Raw genomic sequence first — 19,147 nt, forward strand, 5'->3', positions numbered from 1 at the left:
TATTTTAGATTAAGATTAAATGAAATGGAAAATATTAGGTGGACATGTTATGAGCAAAGCTGGTTATATCTCGTCACACTAGTTTAGTGTGTTCTCCTAAGTTCATTTGATATGATACAGACCAAACAGTAGATGACAGAAGGATGACCTTGCTTTACATTGCTTTGTAATACTGAGTGTATTTTGTTATCAAGGCAAGGGCGCCGGATTCCCTTAAAAAGTACCCTCTGTCGAATATTTTGTGGTATAGAAAACAAGATCATACTGTTTCGCATATCTTACATTGATTGCTATTGTGTGTACAATCAACTGGACTGACTGAGCGTTTTAGTTCGCAGTGGTAAAAAATAAGCATCCGAGTGACAAATTGTAAGAATATATGCGAGACGTACATGCCGACCTCTGTAGCACTGCATTCCAGTGTGGTATTTTTAGTGTGTATGCCGGTTTAATTTGGAGCTGAGCAAGGCTGGGAAACTAGAACACTGCAGCAGAGAGAGAGAGAGAGACAGAGAGACAGAGACAGAGACAAAGAGAGAGGCTAAATAAATACATTTTATATATTATCATTTTTATTTTATTATTGTTTCAACGTACCCTTTGAGGGACATGATTTGTTTAGCATCTACAATTATATCATAAGTATCCTGTTTACTGTATTATTATATCAGATGGATTTACTCCTTGTGCTTGATTATATGTATGTTTGTTTTTATGCAAATGTATTTTTGTCATGCCAATAAAGCAACTTGAAAGAGAGAGAGAGAGAAAGAGAGAGGATAAATATTCCATTATGTTTTTACCTTGTAAAGCAATTTGGTCAGCCGAGTTATTTTTAAACATGCTATATAGATAAATTGACATTTATATTGCCATAAGAACCACATATTTCCAAAAATATTAAAAAACAAACACATGGCTTTACTGCCTACACTGACTACAAAAGGCTTTCTTTTCTATTCTACCATAAATATACGGCATGGCTAGCAGCTAAATATGTCTTCTCCTCTCAAAATATAAGGCAGAATAAGTCAATTATCATTTTTTTCAAAGTTCTTATTATTGTTTTAACATAACCTGTCAGTGACAATCACATTATTTGTTTTTTTTAAATCTGCTATTTAAATTATAATTACCCTGTTTTATCATTTTTATTATTATATCAGATGCACTCCTTGTTGTTAGTTTGTTCTTACTTGACAACACATGTATTGACTGTCATGTCAATAAAGCATATTGAATTTGAAAAATAGAGAGAGAGAAATGGGAGAGTGTGAGAAATCAATTACTTTTTAATATTCAAAACATTTCTGGAGCCATAGGAACAAGAGGGAGCCTGCCCGTTACCGTTATAGTGCACTTTTATAACGCAAAGGGCTTTGCGTGCCCAGACCTGAAGATAAAGATGAGTCAGCCAACTAGTCCAGAGGCTGGCTGACCTTTCACCTACTGACATAAAAAAAAAAAAACACCAAGACTCAGAGTAGTTACGCTGTGACTCACAACATTTGACCTAACCAAATTCTAACGAAGAAAAAGGAAAAAACGCATTGCTTAGCGGTCAGGCAGTAGAGAAGGGCAGACACAGAAGCACCTGGCTGCCCAGAAACGACATCAATCACATGATGGGATTTCCAAAATTTGAAGAAGAAAATTACCCCGAATTCCAAAGTCTGACAAGAAAGACTGACTGTCTTGTACAAGTACTATCCATACTACTAACATCTCTTAACTCAGTATAAGCAGATTTGGGTGGTTGTCTATAGAATATTAGATACATTCTGCATCAGCCATTCATTGGAATGCAGACTGACTTGTGCCAGGAGGGGGAAAATGTCCCGCTATGCAAATGTATACATTATTTTTGAAATATGAATTTTTTTGTTCATCCACGATTCACATTTGCAGCTTCACTTTGAAGATTTTACCCCAAAAAAACCTTTACCAACCTTTTGCCAAATGAACCCTGTACACACACACACACACACACACACACACGCACACACGCACACACGCACACACAGTGTGCTACCAGTGTGGTGATTGTGGTTTCCTCACTCTGTTATCTGGGCCGCTTTAATCTGCGTCGCTGTGTGTGGAGAGTGCAAAAGAAAGCACTGCTCTGAGAAACATACCATAGACACATGTTAAAATGAAATACAATTATCATATAGCTTTGATAAGCCACAGCGAAAACACAATTTTCTCATTTCTCAATCAGTACAAATGCCACATTGTGTGTTGTGGCTGTGCTGAAAGTGTCGATAGACAACAAGAGGAGACAGAAACGGTTTAACCAGCTGAGATTAATCAGCGACCAATCACTAAGCAGATTTCCACAATGCACAACGTTGTAGTTTGCCGCCTGAAAGGGAAAAAAAGAGTGTCAAAGCACTGTTGCTGCTGCATTTTCAGATGTGTCCTTATCTCGAGCTTGTGTTTCAGTGTGTTTGATGCTGATCCTTTGATATCCTCTGTGTGTGCGCTTGTGTGTGTCTTTCTTTCAGGATGAAGTGGACAGTCAGAACCCAGTGTTAAGAGACAACCACCAGCTCCATGAAGAAGTGAGGGGCTGGCTCAAAGACCAGAAGGTGCAGGAAATTTTTATGCAAGGTAAGCTTGTCATCACGCTGATTATCTTTCCAAGTATTACACTCTGTAGATATCAATGCTACAATGTATAAAGTATAAAAAAGTAAAGAATTGTTTAGTGATGCGCACTCAGTCTGCTCAGTCATCTTGATACCTTGAAGTGCTCGTATTATGCTAAGGGGGTGCCACGCTAGCAGCTAGGCTAGCATTATGACGTGTGACGTTGGGCTTTTTTACTGCACAAAAAAGATGTATAGCACAATAAAGGAAAGGGGAAAAAATACAAAAAGCATAATAACAGCACTTTAAGAGACTATAGTAAAGTTGGGTGCTTGCAGCGATGGGACGACAACACTGTGATTGAACCTCTTTCCTGATGCTTCCAGGTCCCTATTCATTGAATGGCTACCGCGTGCGTGTGTACAGACAAGACTCGGCCACCCAGTGGTTCACGGGCATCATTACACACCACGACCTCTTCAGTCGAAACATGGTCGTTATGAATGACCAGGTACACACACACTCTCTCACACACACACACACACACACACACACACACACACACACACACAAACACACAAATGTGACTTGTACGGTTTCTTTTTTTCTTTCTTTTAGCCAGTGGTTTTAAAGTGTATACGGCTCAACTGGGATGGAGGACACACACACACACACACACACACACACACACACACACACACACACACACACACACACACACACACAACACACACACACACAGCAGTAAAGCGGAGTGTGCTACCAGTGTCTTTATGTGTACAGTAGTATAACGCACAGAGGGGAATGACAAGATGGATACAAATTAATGAGTACTTGACTTATTTTTATGATTTAGGGATTTAAGGTTTCTTTAGTTTTTTTTATACAATAGGTATGTTTGGTTTAATCTCAGATTAGTTATTTGATTTTTGTTTATTAGTTTTAGTTGACAATTAGTCTAGTTTAAGTCAACAACACCATTTTAGTGATTTTTTTTCTCTTTTTTTATCATATCCTCTAAGCATTGTGTTGACATCTTTGTTGTGTATAGCTACCGTGGTTACCAGACTGTAGGCTGACTCACTTCAGAATCCACTTATCATTACCCAACTCTGGCTGTTTGAACAGAGCCACATTATTGCAGCTACTATGATCATTCAGCAGCTTACACTCAACCACTTGTGCTTACTGTCTGGGCTTTTGTTTAATAGATGTAGATGCTTTACAGTTGACATGAATCTTGCACTCTTTCCTACTGTTAGCCTGTGAACGTAAAGAATAACCTTCTGAAAGTAACATCAACATTACATCCACATCCGTGACTGTTGGCTTACCTTTTGGTTATTTCTTGTTTTTCTAGTTTCTCCCAGCTGTTTTGTTCCTGCTTCTTGTCTTATTTTAGGTGGGATTATAGAGGATGTGTTAGAGCTGGGCAAAATATCGATACTATATGGATGTCGTGATTTGAGACTAGATATTGTCTTAGATTTTGGATATCGTAATATGACATAAGTGGTGTCTTTTCCTGGTTTTAAAGGCTGCATTACAGTTAAGTGATGTCATTTTCTGATCTTACCAGACTGTTGTAACTGTTCTATTATTTGCCTTTACCCACTTAGTCATTATAGCCACATTACTGATGATTATTTATCAAAAAACTTGTTGTGTAAATGTTTTGTGAAAGCACCAATAGTCAACCCTAAAATATCGTTATGGTATCGATATCGAGGTATTTGGTCAAAAATATTGTGATATTGATTTTCTTCCTATCACCCAGCCCTAGGATGTGTTAATGTTTTCCTTCCAATAAGCAGTAACATTACTAGTAAACAGTGACGTGATGGTTCTACAGAGATTGGGTGGGTTGTTGAATAATACTTTGCATTAAAACAGTAATTAGTTTGTGGGTCAATTCACCTCTTTCACATTTTTGTTTATTGTAGCTTTGATTAGTTGATGAAAATTGCAATACATCACTTCTTACTTTTTTTCAAAGGTTCATTTTCATTACGTTTTAGTCTAAGTTTTGTTGCGCAGAGATGGTTGTCAAAGTTTTCATCAGCCTCTTTCACACACAGATTAGTGTGTGAATTCACATAGCATGCCAGCATATCGGGAGCAAAAGAGGCGTGACGTGTAACACAACAGCGTTGGCATCAAGTGTGTGTGAGCGATCCGCACCGTCAATCAACCACATGCTTCTGACACACAATCAGCTAGCGTTATGCGTTATAGTAGCTGCTATTAGTAATTATAGTAGGGGTGGGTATCACCAGACGCCTCCCGATACAATATCATCAACTTCTTTTTTCAACTTCTAAGTTTTCCCAATTTCAAATGATGTTGCTAAAAGGAAACTTTGTCCACATCTGTTTTATCTAAAAAGAAACATTTCTCTGTTTGGTCATATCACTTCAATTTTACTGCTGCAAAATGGGATTGTCAAGCAGAGAAACGGTCCTACACATATATAATAAAAGATCAGTATTATATTATACAGTATTGCCACAGAAAATATTGCGATATTATGCTGTATCGATTTTTTTCCGCCTACCTCTAATTGTCAGAGAGAAGAACGGAGACGACATCTGCGCTCTGTGTGTTTCAGAGAGGGAGAGAGCGAGGTTATTAATGACTTTGGCTACTCGGAGCGCTGCTTTGTCACTTTTTGACCCCTCCTGTGGGTCGACATCGTACTGCATGCAGTCCCGCCATGCCAACTGTCCCTTTGACACCGACGTCAGTTAAGCTCTTTCACTGCTTTCTCGCTACCTCCCCTGCCGGCATAAAGGCGCAACTCCGTTCCCCCATTCTGTCTTTGTCACACAGATGGCATTGCGGATTAAAGGTGCAACAGGTCCCATCTTGAACAGGCAATGTGAAAGGGGCTTTTGATGAAATGACCACATTGAAAGGGAAATACAGTACCTCTGAAACCAGGAGGTGATAAGGGTTTGAAAGACTCAGTTGACATGTGGACAGTGTAAAGTGAGTGTGGTTTGTGTTCAGGTGCTAGAGCCTCAGAACGTGGACCCATCTATGATCCAGATGACCTTTCTGGATGACGTGGTTCACTCCCTGCTAAAAGGAGAAAACATCGGCATCACTTCCAGAAGAAGGTCACGATCCAGCCAGAACAACAACACTGCCCACGTGAGTGCACACACACACACACACACACACACACACATACATACACATGCACAACCAAACAGCACAACTAGTAAGAGCTCCCTAACAGCCGACAGTGGTACTGGAATGGATAAACATATTCAAAAATACACTGACATATTTAGCTGTCTGTAAATATAAAAAATACATCCAAGTACATAGCCAAAATGAAAAAAACTGAAATGTTCCACACAGAATGGCCACATTGAGTACATAATGAAACTGCGTGTACCGCAGCTTCAAGTACAGTCAACAGTAGGAGCTTGCATGATACGATTCCTTTCTGGGTCAAAGTAAGTTTAAGAAATAAAATGCTGCCCAAACGCCCAAATTGAGCCAAACCAAATAACCAGGCTACATATACACCAAGAATGAAAAATGTCAATGAAGTCATATGATGATTAAAAATCCAGTCAATACCTTTCTGCATCAAAGTACTTTGCAGCGTGTGGGCGGTGGTCCCTTTACAGGAACTTTGGAAGAAGAGGACAATGGCAACATAAACACATTAACAGTTCTTTAAAAAAAAACAAAAAAACCACTCCATGTTTCACATTTTTCACTTTGTTTAAAATTCAAATAGATCCTGTATTTTGGGTATTTTTTTTTTTTTTTAAAATCTGCAGTAATTTTTGTGCTTTTGATAAAAATTGGGTCTTTGTTTCCCCCAAAACCCGTCACTTTGCGTCTCTAGTGGCATCTGTTTATCTGTTTGTTTCAGAGACGTTGGTCAATACGCAGCTCCCCGAATTCTCTCCAAATCTTGCATTACGCTAAGTTTCAAACCAGGAACATCCCATTGTTTGGTTTCCTAAATTGGGCAATAACTTTGGTTAAAATAGAACTTTTTTCTCATCTGACCACCCGCTGTCTTTATTTTTTCTTTCCAAATTAAATCTTAACGTAAAAAAAGTCCTATGGGCTTTTTGTTTAGCTTACATACAACTGACACCCCACAAACAGCGTTGCAGGGTTTTCCCAAATCAGCTTTTTCATGTGAAGCAGGGGCTGGGGATCATCCAAGATTTATACCATAGGAAAAAAGATTTCCGACTTCGGGTAACCGGTTCCTGAACGATACTTTCTTCAATGCCAATATTATAAACTCCATTTTAACAAGAAATTATGATATTACGGTCATTTTTCCCCCCAGCTCAGTCAAGCCAATGTTGTAACGTTAGACAGCCAATCAGCAGCATTATTAGATCGTTGTAGAAGCATGCTGCGTGCTTATTGGCTCACTGCCGCTGATGGAATTTACTCCTTTGGTGTTGAAATTGGGTATTGAATGAGGAGGCATTTTTTCGATACTATGGAGGCAATTTGGTTGGTGCCTTAAAGGTATCGAAGTTCGGGAACCCAGCCCTAGCGACAATGATTTAGTGTTTGGGCAAAAATGCTGGGGGACTAGCAAGGATCATTTGGTCAAATTTTCGTTTACAACCCCCCCAGTCATTTCTGGTCCCGCAGTCATTAACAAAATATCTCCTTGTCCCACTTTTTCTTTATATTCATTTCATTTTGTTATTATTCGTTTTTTTCTTGTTGTTGTTGACCCATTAAAGATGGCGGGAGGGAGACCCGGCGGGACCACTGGCAACACTCAGGTACCCACCCCCCCCCGACCGACCCACACTTTTCACAATACCTGCAAAAAGAAGAGTAAAAGTCACAGCGACCGAATGATCGTGTTTTTTTGAAAAGGGGCGTTTTTGCGAAAAGGTCTGGGGAAAAACAAAAAAAACTTTTTGTAAACCCGAAATTCATTAGGGGAATATCAGATCAGGCTGATGTGTCACTTCCTCAACAGAGGTGCAGTCCATGTTATTGGTGTGAAATCTCCACAGAGGTGAGAATAAGTGAATGATGCTCCCAGAGTGAGAAAATAATCCCAAAATATGTCAGAAAGCAGGTGTATCTGGAATCTAGAATCAATATTTTCCTCCGTTGCTACTGTGGTATATCTCTGGAATGAATAAATGACATAAAAAGATAATACAAAAAAGACTTAAATTGACTGGTAATGACATGGTAATCTGCGTAACTGTGAGGGTTCATAACAGGCTAATAGTAAAGCACTCTGTGTTTTTAGTATACATGTAATTGTAGTATATATACAGTATATATATATATGTAAGTAGTAGTATATATATATGTGAGTAGGCCAAAATATCCTGCCTGCACTGCCCTCTAGTGGTGGTTTGCCTCGGCCACACACTGCAGCACAGCATTACAATCACAGTCCCCTACAGTCATCTCCTGTCCAGCTCCATGGATAAAACATAGCTTTGTGTTTAAGTTTGTGTTGCCAACAATGTGTACATTTCTATTATCTGAGACAAAAAAAAAACTTCCACTAGACGTAAAATAGTCTTTGAAAAAGTTGACTGGGTGGTCAAACAAATGTATTGCACCGACATGTACGCCGCAGCACAGTTAAAAAGTAACAATGCTTGAACTTTTTGGGATTATGTTCTCATGCAGTATAAAATGCTATAGGAACAATTTTCGACTAAACAGACTACATCTTACAATCAGAAGTGTCTTGTTGCTCTCTTGCAAGTTTTGTTGTTGTGTTGTCTCTGTGAATCTGCACATTAGATCAGTGATATTTCTTAATAGAGTAGGGATAACATATGAATCATAGTCCGTAGGGGTAGGGGTCAAAAACATTGTTCAAAAACGTCATCCTATTTATTAATTAGTGTTTGCTTGTCTAAAATGGCGATCCAGACAAAAAAAATCCTTCCACTGGTTGGCCATTTTAATAAAATAAAAAACTAAAAATGCTTTTATTTTTAGCCTTAAATTGGGAGACTATCTCTAAAATTGTCTCACCCTCAAACAACCTTAAAGCTGTCTGCAGTTTGTCACTTAGGACTTAAACCTCAGAGTCATGTTTTCATTTCAAACCCAGTGTGCAAGACTGGAGGGAAACAATGGAAAACACACTCTAGGCACTCTAATACCTTCTGACTCTACTATAGATATCCAGTTTAAGTGACCCAGTACTTTCTTCATTTGTCGTTTAGTAAATATGATAGTATTTCTGAATTCAGTGGAGCTCCAGCCTTGTAGTGTAACGTTTATTGAGACCCAATCTATTGACTGCTTTCTCTGACCCTGCTTTATCATAAAATAGGTTTTTCAATATTAATCTTAGGCGTACTAGAATGGCCAGAGAGAGCAGTTGTTCTGTAGCTCAGACGGGTACAGTTCCTCCAAGACTGATTCATATCTAGCTAGCTGTAAGTCACTGTGTACCTCATATACACTTATTAACCACATTATTAGGAACACCTGTTTTAAGCTAATGCAGTCTAGTCCTGTAATACATTCTCCCTTTATGAAGGTTCAAATGTTCACTTCTGGTTTAAAGAGAGACACCCCAGGCAAAACCATCATTTTTCAGTTTTGAGTTTTCGGGCTTTTTTACTTCCATAGCATGTCTTCTTTCAGAATATTAAGAAACATATTTTACTATTCTTTGTGTATTTGCACCTGCAAATTTCGCCTAAATTCAGCAAAAGTTAACATTAGACAATGCCTCATTTGCATATTTAAAAAACATTTCAGAAAACTTTTAATAAAAAAATATGTCTTAGTTTAAGTGATTAACTGGGGTCATTTTTTCTTACCCTATTCATGTTTTATAATCCATACTTATAATCCAGCCATTAGTTTTTCTCAGACTCTGAGCCAGAAATCTCCACCTCAGTAGCACTTACTTACACCAACCTTTCCACATACATTCTTATCCTATCTGTATTCTGAAGGTTCTAGAGTGGTTTGTTCAGATATCATTCTTAGCCTAATTTACAAAACATTTTATACCTAAAAACGTGGAAAAAATGGAATATTCAAGGCTTTTGACACCATATTCTAATTTATGCAGTGATAAAAGGAGATATCCAAAATGCCCTCTGTAAAACCCTTTGACTCTAATATGTCAACAAAATAAAAGATGAATTTTGAACCTGTCTTTATCCAGTGTTGAGATGTTCAGAAGGCACTAGGATTAGGCAGTGGTTAGGGTTATGGTTATTGTTAAGTCAACAGTCGCAGCGTTGCCTGGAAGGAGACCTGAAAAGACCATTGAGCAATACTGTGACATCACTGCAGGACCACAACAACATCAGCAGCAGCCAAAACTACATGCTCCAGAATAACCACTTCTCTAAACCAGAACATTATAACCTCCGTAGGGTTTACTTCAGAGCAATTAAATTGCATTTGTTTTTAACTTGGTGGACCCAATAGACTGAAAACTGCATATAGTTTAAATACAATTTAAAAACTACTATAACTGGGGGCGCCCTGGTGGCTCACCAGGTAGAGTGTCCGCCCCATGTACCAAGGCTCTGTCCTTACTTCCAACCTGTGGCCCTTTGCTGCTTGTCATCCCCCTATCTCTCCCACTTTCCTGTCTTAATATGTCCTATCAAAACAAGGAAAAAAATGAATCTTAAAAAACCCCCACTACAAATGTAATTTCCAGCAGGATATATTGCAGTGTTATCATATTGGATGCCATTAAATTGTAGACTTGTATTAATTAAAGTGGTAACTGAGCGTATACATTCATATTAATGTTTGTGATTCCCACGTCTGTATGTCTCTTTACATGAGCTAACATGTGACTTTTCAAAAATCTTACAGAGTCATTACACACGAGCCCAGGCCAACAGCCCCCGCCCCATTATGACCTCAGCAGGCCCCAACCCGAAAGGTTCCCAGGGGACGCTGGCCTCTCAACAGCAGAGCCAATCACAGCAAAGCCAGCAACCAGCCAGCCAATCGCACCACTCGCCCAGCAGCAGTGGGAGGGAGCAGAGAGAGCAGCGCAACTCTCGCTCCTCCAGGAGGAAAGGATCCGACAGCAGCGTTCCAGAGGAGGACAAGGACAGGAGAGAAGAGACCCCAGGGAGAGGTGAGGACAGTCATCATCAAAATATATAACACTGTAAATACACGTGTAAGGCAGCACTGCTATTTTAGTAATACTGCAAGTCGTCTTTTTCTTTAACACATTTACAAGGTTTGCATCATTGTGGTTCCTCAAAAAACAAAAACAAAGCCCAGTACAACATCATACTTCATGAGAAGCCTAATAGGAAAGAAAGCATCCAACTGTGTTTTGTTTTTTTAGTAATTATTTCAAATATGTCTGTGTAATGAATGGGTCATATGTCTCCAGTCAGCTGTTGCTGTTGTTCACTGCCACCAGCACTGGGTAACAGTGAACGTTCTTGCGAAATTTGAAAATGATTATTGAGAGTAATTGTGTGTGTGTGTGTGTGTGTGTGAGAGAGACGAAGTATAATATCAGATGTTTGTCGGGTGAACATACAGATGTTTTCTAATGTTATCTGTCGATTGTTGATTGACGATGGAAGAACATTTTCTGTGGGAACAGACAAAGTAGTTTATCTCTTATATAATTTTAAACTGAAAATCTTTGGATTTTGGACTGACATTGTAGTGCTTTTGGTTTTCTTTCAAACACAAATGTAACACTTGTAAGTGTTTGGCCAAAATTATACTTTGGAGGGTATTTTTTGTACTGCTAGCTAGTAATAAACACCTCAACAGACACTATAATCAAAAGGATTCAAGTGAGGAATGAGGTAGAGAAGATGGAAAGCAGGTGGCAGAGTGTATTCAAACCTGTTTGAGTTTTCAAAAACTGACTTCTTTGTTTTTTATATTCATGTGTTCAGACTCCAAGTCCAAGGCCAAGCAGGCGCTGAACAAACGCAGGAAGGGCGAGGAAGAGGAGAAGAAGGCAGGTCTAAAGAGGTTGAAAACAGACATGACCTCTGACCTGTCAGAGAGCAGCGACTCAGAAAACCCACACAACAAGAGGACCTCATGCTCCTCTTCCTCCTCATCGTCATCCTCCTCCTCCTCCTCGTCCTCCTCGTCCTCCTCAGAGCCCAACTCCGAGAATGAGCTAAAGACTCGCAGCACTGATGCGAAACAAAGCGGTGTTTCCAAAAAGGAGGAGGAGGAGAAGCCGCTGATGCAGGCCACCAAAATGAATAATTCTTCATCTCTTATTGGTCGCCTGTCCCCGTGGGTGGAGCTTCAGGTAGCGGAGGACAGCAAGAAGGGCGTGGTTAAGGAAACGGGCAAAATGACAACGAAGGAGGAGGAGGAGTTGGTCGCGGTAACACAGATCACCCAATCACCGCGGCAACAGACGCCTGTGATGTCCGACACCGTCCAGGGTGGCAGTATGGAGAACAGCAAGAACACTGTGAAAGGTACTGCCAGCTGATGATCAGTATGCTTAATGTTCTAATCCGTGGGCCAATGGCAGATGAGTTTGTTCATTGATGTGATAATGCCTTTCTCCAATTACAACGCCATAAAGACCAAGGATATGGTCAATGATTATGATACGATGATGCCGGAACTAGCAAGTGGGTTGTCCTTTAGTTGCCCGACGTGGCTTTTTAAAGGTCCCATGACATGGTGCTCTTTGGATGCTTTTATATAGGCCTTAGTGGTCCCCTAATACTGTATCTGAAGTCTCTTTTATATAGACCTTAGTGGTCCCTAATACTGTATCTGAAGTCTCTTTTATATAGACCTTAGTGGTCCCCTAATACTGTATCTGAAGTCTCTTTTATATAGACCTTTGTGGTCCCCTAATACTGTATCTGAAGTCTCTTTTATATAGACCTTAGTGGTCCCTAATACTGTATCTGAATTCTCTTTATATAGACCTTAGTGGTCCTAATACTGTATCTGAAGTCTCTTTTATATGGGACTTAGTAGTTCCTAATACTGTATCTGAAGTCTCTTTTATATAGACCTTAGTGGTCCCCTAATACTGTATCTGAATTCTCTTTTATATAGACCTTAGTGGTCCCCTAATACTGTATCTGAATTCTCTTTTATATAGACCTTAGTGGTCCCCTTATACTGTATCTGAAGTCTCTTTCCTGAAATTCAACCTTGGTGCAGGATTACAGCCACTACAGCCAGTTCCACAATGAGCTTTCCTTAATATGTGTCATTTCTGAGTCTGTAGCTTTTGAGGATGAGAGGAGGGGGGACAAGGTGGAGGCTGGGAGTGTGGCCTTGACCAACTGCCACTTTGCTCTTTTGAAAGGCATGATGTCTCTCTCATTGGTGGGCCAAATTCTCTGGGTGGGCAAAGCAGAGAAAAGGGAAGTTACTTATGAGGTCATAAGGGGTAAGATTCCAGATTGGCCCATCTGAGCTTTTTATTTTCACAAAGGCAGAGCAGGATACCCAGGGCTCGGTTTACACCTATCACCATTTCTAGCCACTGGGGGGCCATAGGCAGGCTGCGGGAACACATATTAATGTTAAAATACCTCATAAAGTGAAATTTTCATGTCATGGGACCTTTAAAGTTTGCTCCTGTAGTGCACTCTCATCTTACTAGTGTACTGTAGTGTAGTGTAACATTGTGTTGCATACACAACAACTTGTCTTTTTTATTTTTGTCTTTTTGTTAAAATTCATAGGTAGTAAGTGTTTTTTATCTTGCATTCCTATTTGCCAATCAAGTTTCTAATTTAGCATAAAAAAGTGACTTTACTAATAGTATAATGTTTTTTTTTTAGCGTCATCTCGATCCCAGACGCCATTGTTGTCCCACCTGGGAGGCAGCAGTGTAATCGACATCACAGATGATGCCCAGGCCACGGTGCACCAGGAGAGTTCAGAGGCAGTGTCAGCCCTGCTCGCGTCCCAGAAGGCCGAATCCACGGCCCTCTCCCCTTACCTCCCCCTCAACCCCTCCCCCGTCTCCTCGCCTCCCGTCCCTCCGTCTCCCTCACCATCAGAAGGAGGCCGCAGGACGGATATTGAGCCTCCCATGCAGCAGCAGCAGGGCATTATGGGAGGTGGCTTGACAGCAGCCAGGAGCTTAGGCAACAAGATAGAGTTCGCTCCCTCTGAGGTTATCAGGTGAGAACAGAAGGCTTAACATTGTGTTTAAGTGTATTTCTTAAAGTCAGCTTTTGAATGTTTCAACTCATGGCATTTTTTTTGGTGTCACTAAAAGCTTTAGTGCATAACTTTTCGATATTAATGACCGTCCGTTACATTCAAGCCGTTGCAAAAGGAGTTTCTACAAAGCTAATGAAGACTATAACCGCTACACAACTCTGTCTGTATTTCTCAGCATGGCAGTGTGTCGAAATGGTGTGATCAAGCATAGATAGTAACTTTTTCTGAAGAGTCCATCATGTTGTTCTTTTGCTGTATGCAGCACATTAATGACCGCTTTATAAGATCACGACTGGGCACGTAAGGAGGATGTTGGGGTGGATGGGGGAGCGTTAAAACACAGGACTTTCAGGCAAGGTAGTGGAGTTAAGAACTAAAGAGTTTCAGCCAACAAATGCGTGCTCCTTGGGAGTGTTTTAATCTAAACCACGCTCTTTTCCAAATCAACTAGTTGTTTTGGTGCCTAATCTTAATTTTCATCACAGCCAATTGCTCATATTTTGTGGATTCAATTTAACAGTAATCTCTGCAGAATCTCTGTTCTGTACCCTGCTCAAAGTCACCCAACGCATTATTGACTGCCGCCGATACGACTCTGTACGGCTTCAACAACTAGCAGCTGCCGCTCGGCGGCACAGAGCTGCGTAGCCAGCCGGCGTGGTGGATCACAGAAGCCTTGTGTAATGGGGACACAAATTTCATTGAAAATTTTCTAATCATACAATACCCACATAGAGACAAAATTACGGTTGAGTTGAAGACTCATTTAAAAAGAAAAAAAGGACAATAAAAAGACATATTTTGTACAATTAACAAAGTACCATGTGAGTTTTCTCCCTTATTTGTAATGCAACATCATGATCTGATTCCATCCCCCACTTATTTCTGGTGTTGTTCTTTTAGATTTAACTCACTTTTCCCACTTTGAGTCATATTTCCCCTCCCGGAGCTTCAATATGCCTCATATCGCTTTTTAAAAGTCCTGATATGGTGACTGGGTGGCAGGAGTATGTATGTAACTCAATATGTAACGCCGAACAAATCAGATTCAGAAGTACAGAGGTTTGCGGGCACTGTAACAGCCTGGTTACTTCTGCTAAATCTGTATGTATATACATGCAGCAGGTCAGTATTCAGATTTCTCATCAAGCCCCAACACTATTTTTGAACTACGGTTGCTCAATTCATCTGTTGTAGTGATGCAATACACCACTTCCTCATTTTTGTGGGTGTGGGTGTGTGTGCAGGAAGAGGACACTGTAGTAAGAGCAGTTCTTCTTTTCTTTCTGTAGCGTGAATTTGACTGAATTTTTTTCAAATAGTCAAACGGTCTGTGCTCAAAACTGACTAATTTAGACTTCTAGAGCAGTGCTTCTCAACCTTTAACAGTCGCAACGCCCCCAAAATAATCAGGTTGGTGTTCCCGACTCACCCATTATATTCAAAAATACATAGATGATTTATACTTTAAATTTATACTTTACTTTAAATCAAACTTTACGTTCTACACACATGTGGTCTGTTGCTTCTGCGCGTAGCATGGTTGTAATTAGCACAAGAAGGATAAAAACAAGCATTAATGTGGTCACAGCTAATTAGTGATAGCCCGATTTTATCGGCCAGCCAATATATCGGGCCGATACGTGGCTGCTACATTTGCTGATAGTTTATTCCGGGCATTATTTACAGACCGGCATCCACAGGCAGGCATCAAGGCTGTGTTGTAGATGTTGATGAAAGCCTTTACTCTTACACAGTTAACCGTATGCAGTGCACCCATCCATATGATGCACACTTGCACACATCATTTGGGTGATATAAATCATAAAAGATGATTGCTGAAGTGACACTGATCTGTGTTTTTGTTTTATTATTTTTTTTTTTTAAATGGAAGAGCAGATTTCGAAAACAAATCCAGTGTGCCAGTGTTTGCATTTTTATGATGTAAATTGAGGGAGCAAAAGCAGTATCGGCTCCAAATATTGGCTCAAGAAAATGGGCAGCTTGTATAGGTCATTGGCTAAGGCTGGTGAAAAGAAAACGGCATCAGCACTAAAAAATTCATATCGGCCAATCCCTACAGCTAATTAGGGACAACTTTGATAGTGATAGTGAAACAAATACAATTAATTTTCCCGCATCAAAAGAGGCAAGTTAAATGACACCATCTTTCTAAAGTCAAAATAGAAAATGTAGATTATTTTGGATGTACATAATGTGAAATTAAAAAGAATTCTGTGCTTTTTTTCAGGCCTGTCGCATCGATGGTTCAAAATGTGGTGCTGGTGGAGAAGGAGAAAACTGTCCTTCCTCTTCCTCTTCATCATCATCATCAACAGCCGCAGCAGCCGCAGCATCATCATCATCAGCACACACAACAACATCAGCAGCAGCACTACACAGCTATCCACCCCAGCATTAAGAGCCCGTCTCTGTCTGAGGAGACGAGAAAACACCCACAGCAACCACAACAACCGACTCCCCACAAGATGAACACAGTCCCCCCCCCTGACTTAACCAAATCTAGAATGAGCCCCAACCCAGCTCAGCTTGACTCCCTCAAACAGAAACCCCAGCACCCCAACAACTCTCAGAGCCATCCCTACCCCAACACAAATCCAGCTGACCTTCTCAAGGCTAAGCCCCACCCGGGCCTGCTGGACATCTCTAAACCTAAACCCAACACCTCCCCCGAGGTCTCTAAACATAAAATACAAAGGTACCCTGATACCTCCCCACCTCCGATAGGCCGTTTGTCGGCTAAAGTAGAACCAGCTGAGCCTCCGCGGTCTGGTTTCAAGCCGATGCCGGCACGGTCGGAGTCGGGGGGAGTCGGCCCAAGCGTTAGCAGTAGCACCAAGAGTCCTCTGATCATCGATAAGAACGAGACCTTCACCATTTACAGGGACCCGGCGCTGGTCCGCTCAGACGCAGAGAACTCTGTCTCGGCCACCGTCTCCTCCAACCACGTGGCAGCCTATCTCCACCCCCACCTGCACACCCTTCATTCCCCCTCCCCTCACTCCCCCTGTCTCACGTCCGCATCCCACTCCCACGCCACATCCCACCTCCTCGCCCCCCCTCACACCTCTGCCCTGCCACACCCGCATCTTTTACCCCCCGGAGTGCTCTCGGCCATGCCTCCCCCTGCAGCATCTCTCCTCGGGGGCCACCCTAGGCTTGACTCCCCCAGCGGGTTGGGCCACCTCGCCCTGCCTCACGCAGCCGCCGCACACCAACAGCAGTTCCTACAGGTCTGACTATAAATATTATACAACCTATGCACAGTGGCGGGCTCAAAGAGTAGATCTAGCAGCTAGGGATGGGAATCACCAGACGCCTCCCGATATCATCATGATACTTATGCCACGATACAATATTATTGCGATTGCAATATTCTGCGATATATTGCAATTTATAACCTTTTCTCCAACTTCAAATTTTTGCCAATTTCAAATGATGTCCCCAAAAGGAAACTTTGTCAACATCTGTTTTATCTAAAAAGATAAATTTCTCTGTTTGTTCATATCACTTCAATTTTATTGCTGCAGAATTGAGGATTGTCAAGCAGACAAACTGACCAACACATATATAATAAAAGATCCATACTTGGCGCCTGTGTATCGATACAGTATTGCCACTGAAAATATCGCTATAATATGTTGTATTGATCCCCCCCCCCCCCCGCCCCGCTATCTAGCAGAGTATCATTTTGTCCAGTTTATGAATGTCCAGGCGTACATATGTAAGCACTCTGTCTGTCTGTCTCTCTCTCTCTCTCTCTCTCTCTCTCTCTCCGCCCTTACTACTTATTTGGAATACCTACAGGATTTGCCTAATCTGTTTATTGTCGATTTATACCATAATTTATTCTACTCTGAAAGGGTCTTTGTTTTGAATTGTACATTATACGTGTATATTTGTACCCTATATGTACTTATTTAGTTTGGTGTCAGCACTAGGAAATGTTTATTTAAAATGGGTCTAAATAATCCTATAATGGATGGGGCCATGTAAGCAATCAGACAAGAAAATAAACCATTCATTCATATATACACACCCTTTTACCTGTAATGTAAAATCTGGATCTGGGGGTTGAGGTAGGGGGAGGGTAGATTGTGGACGGGGGAGAGAAATGTTTCTTCTTCTCCCACTTTATCCGATGAGGATATGACAGAATTGAACATTGTTACACCATTCTTTCATAAAGATAATAAACAAACATAAAACGTCTTATTTTTTAGGGTCAGGGCCCTCCTCCACCCCCTCTACTAGCCCAGGCTCACAGCGGGGCAGCAGGCCTGGGCCTTTACCCCATCCTCTGGCAGTACCCCAATGGAACACCAACCTCCTACCCCCCAGGGCTCAACCTGCCCCCCACAGCTAAGTGGGTCCACCCGGAAAATCCTGTCACCGTGAATTCCGAGGCCTCTCTCAGGAGGGTAGGTCTATGGATCTCGGTTAGTACTTGTGTTTTGGAGCAATTGTGCATGCACAAGTGACTGTGTCTCTTTATTTGATAGTTGTGTTTGTCTTGGAACAAGGAGAACAGATGAGGATGGATTTAGGGAAGGATGTGATGAAGAAATTAGATTTTGGCAGGCAGGGAGAAGAAGTAGGGAAGGAATGATGAAAAGCCTCTTGAAACCAAATCAGATGTAGCTGGGCTTTTAAACAAATAGTTCACCTTTAAACTAAATTAATATGATGCTCTTTCAATGATTTAAGCTTATTTTCCTATACTATAACACGTATGACCACATTTTCTGTAGATTTAACATTTGGTTTATTGATGATGTGTGTGTTATGTGTGCAGAACACAGCCAGTCCGTGGCTGCACCAGGGTGCCGGTAGTGCTGGCGACGGTCTGGGTTTGCTGAGCCACGTTCCCGTTCGGCCTGCCAGCGCCGACGCCCACCGTCCCCCGGTCAAGATCAACACCCACGCAAGCCCTCCGCTGTCAAAGTCTAACATGAACGCACATAAAGAGTGAGTAGAAAGACCAGTGAAATATAAAGTTCTCCAAGACGTTGGATTGGCTTCAACTAAGGATGTATTGTGGGCATTACATTTTTTTCACTAGTATTTCTCATTTGTCCTGCACCTGCTAGAAGGTGAGATGTGCACACAGTTATTAAGAATGTACCATCAATCAACCGGACTAATGGATTAATCCTTTCAGGATATTCAAATTAATTGTTAAACTTTTGCCGGATGACGTTTACGCCTGTGCTTCCTGATATGAATGATCTGCTCAGAACATTTAGATTTTTTATTTGTGAAAACATTGAAGGTTTCTTTTGTTAAGTTATTCTGGTTTGCATTGAAAAGGAATGAAACCAGCTCCAGACAGGGAGAATGTGGAACATCTGTAAATTCCCTGGTAAGATAAAGG

General features: G+C 41.1%; 1 protein-coding gene across 7 annotated transcripts in view; it reads left to right on the plus strand.

Moving 5' to 3' along the window:
* The window catches only part of jmjd1cb (jumonji domain containing 1Cb), a 138,409-nt gene that overhangs the window by 98,103 nt on the left and 21,159 nt on the right, over positions 1 to 19,147 (plus strand). For 6 of the 7 annotated variants that reach the window (XM_032502826.1, XM_032502828.1, XM_032502829.1 and 3 more), the window contains 10 exons: positions 2,508 to 2,613; positions 2,979 to 3,103; positions 5,602 to 5,745; positions 7,329 to 7,370; positions 10,423 to 10,693; positions 11,484 to 12,029; positions 13,365 to 13,710; positions 16,004 to 17,006; positions 17,997 to 18,194; positions 18,569 to 18,741. In XM_032502826.1, coding sequence (XP_032358717.1) covers positions 2,508 to 2,613; positions 2,979 to 3,103; positions 5,602 to 5,745; positions 7,329 to 7,370; positions 10,423 to 10,693; positions 11,484 to 12,029; positions 13,365 to 13,710; positions 16,004 to 17,006; positions 17,997 to 18,194; positions 18,569 to 18,741 — 2,954 coding nt within the window. The remainder of the gene's footprint in view (positions 1 to 2,507; positions 2,614 to 2,978; positions 3,104 to 5,601; positions 5,746 to 7,328; positions 7,371 to 10,422; positions 10,694 to 11,483; positions 12,030 to 13,364; positions 13,711 to 16,003; positions 17,007 to 17,996; positions 18,195 to 18,568; positions 18,742 to 19,147) is intronic. The other variant, XM_032502831.1, reaches the window with a different exon arrangement.

This window comes from Etheostoma spectabile, chromosome 21, assembly GCF_008692095.1.
Source record: "Etheostoma spectabile isolate EspeVRDwgs_2016 chromosome 21, UIUC_Espe_1.0, whole genome shotgun sequence".
Taxonomy (NCBI): Eukaryota; Metazoa; Chordata; class Actinopteri; order Perciformes; family Percidae; genus Etheostoma; species Etheostoma spectabile.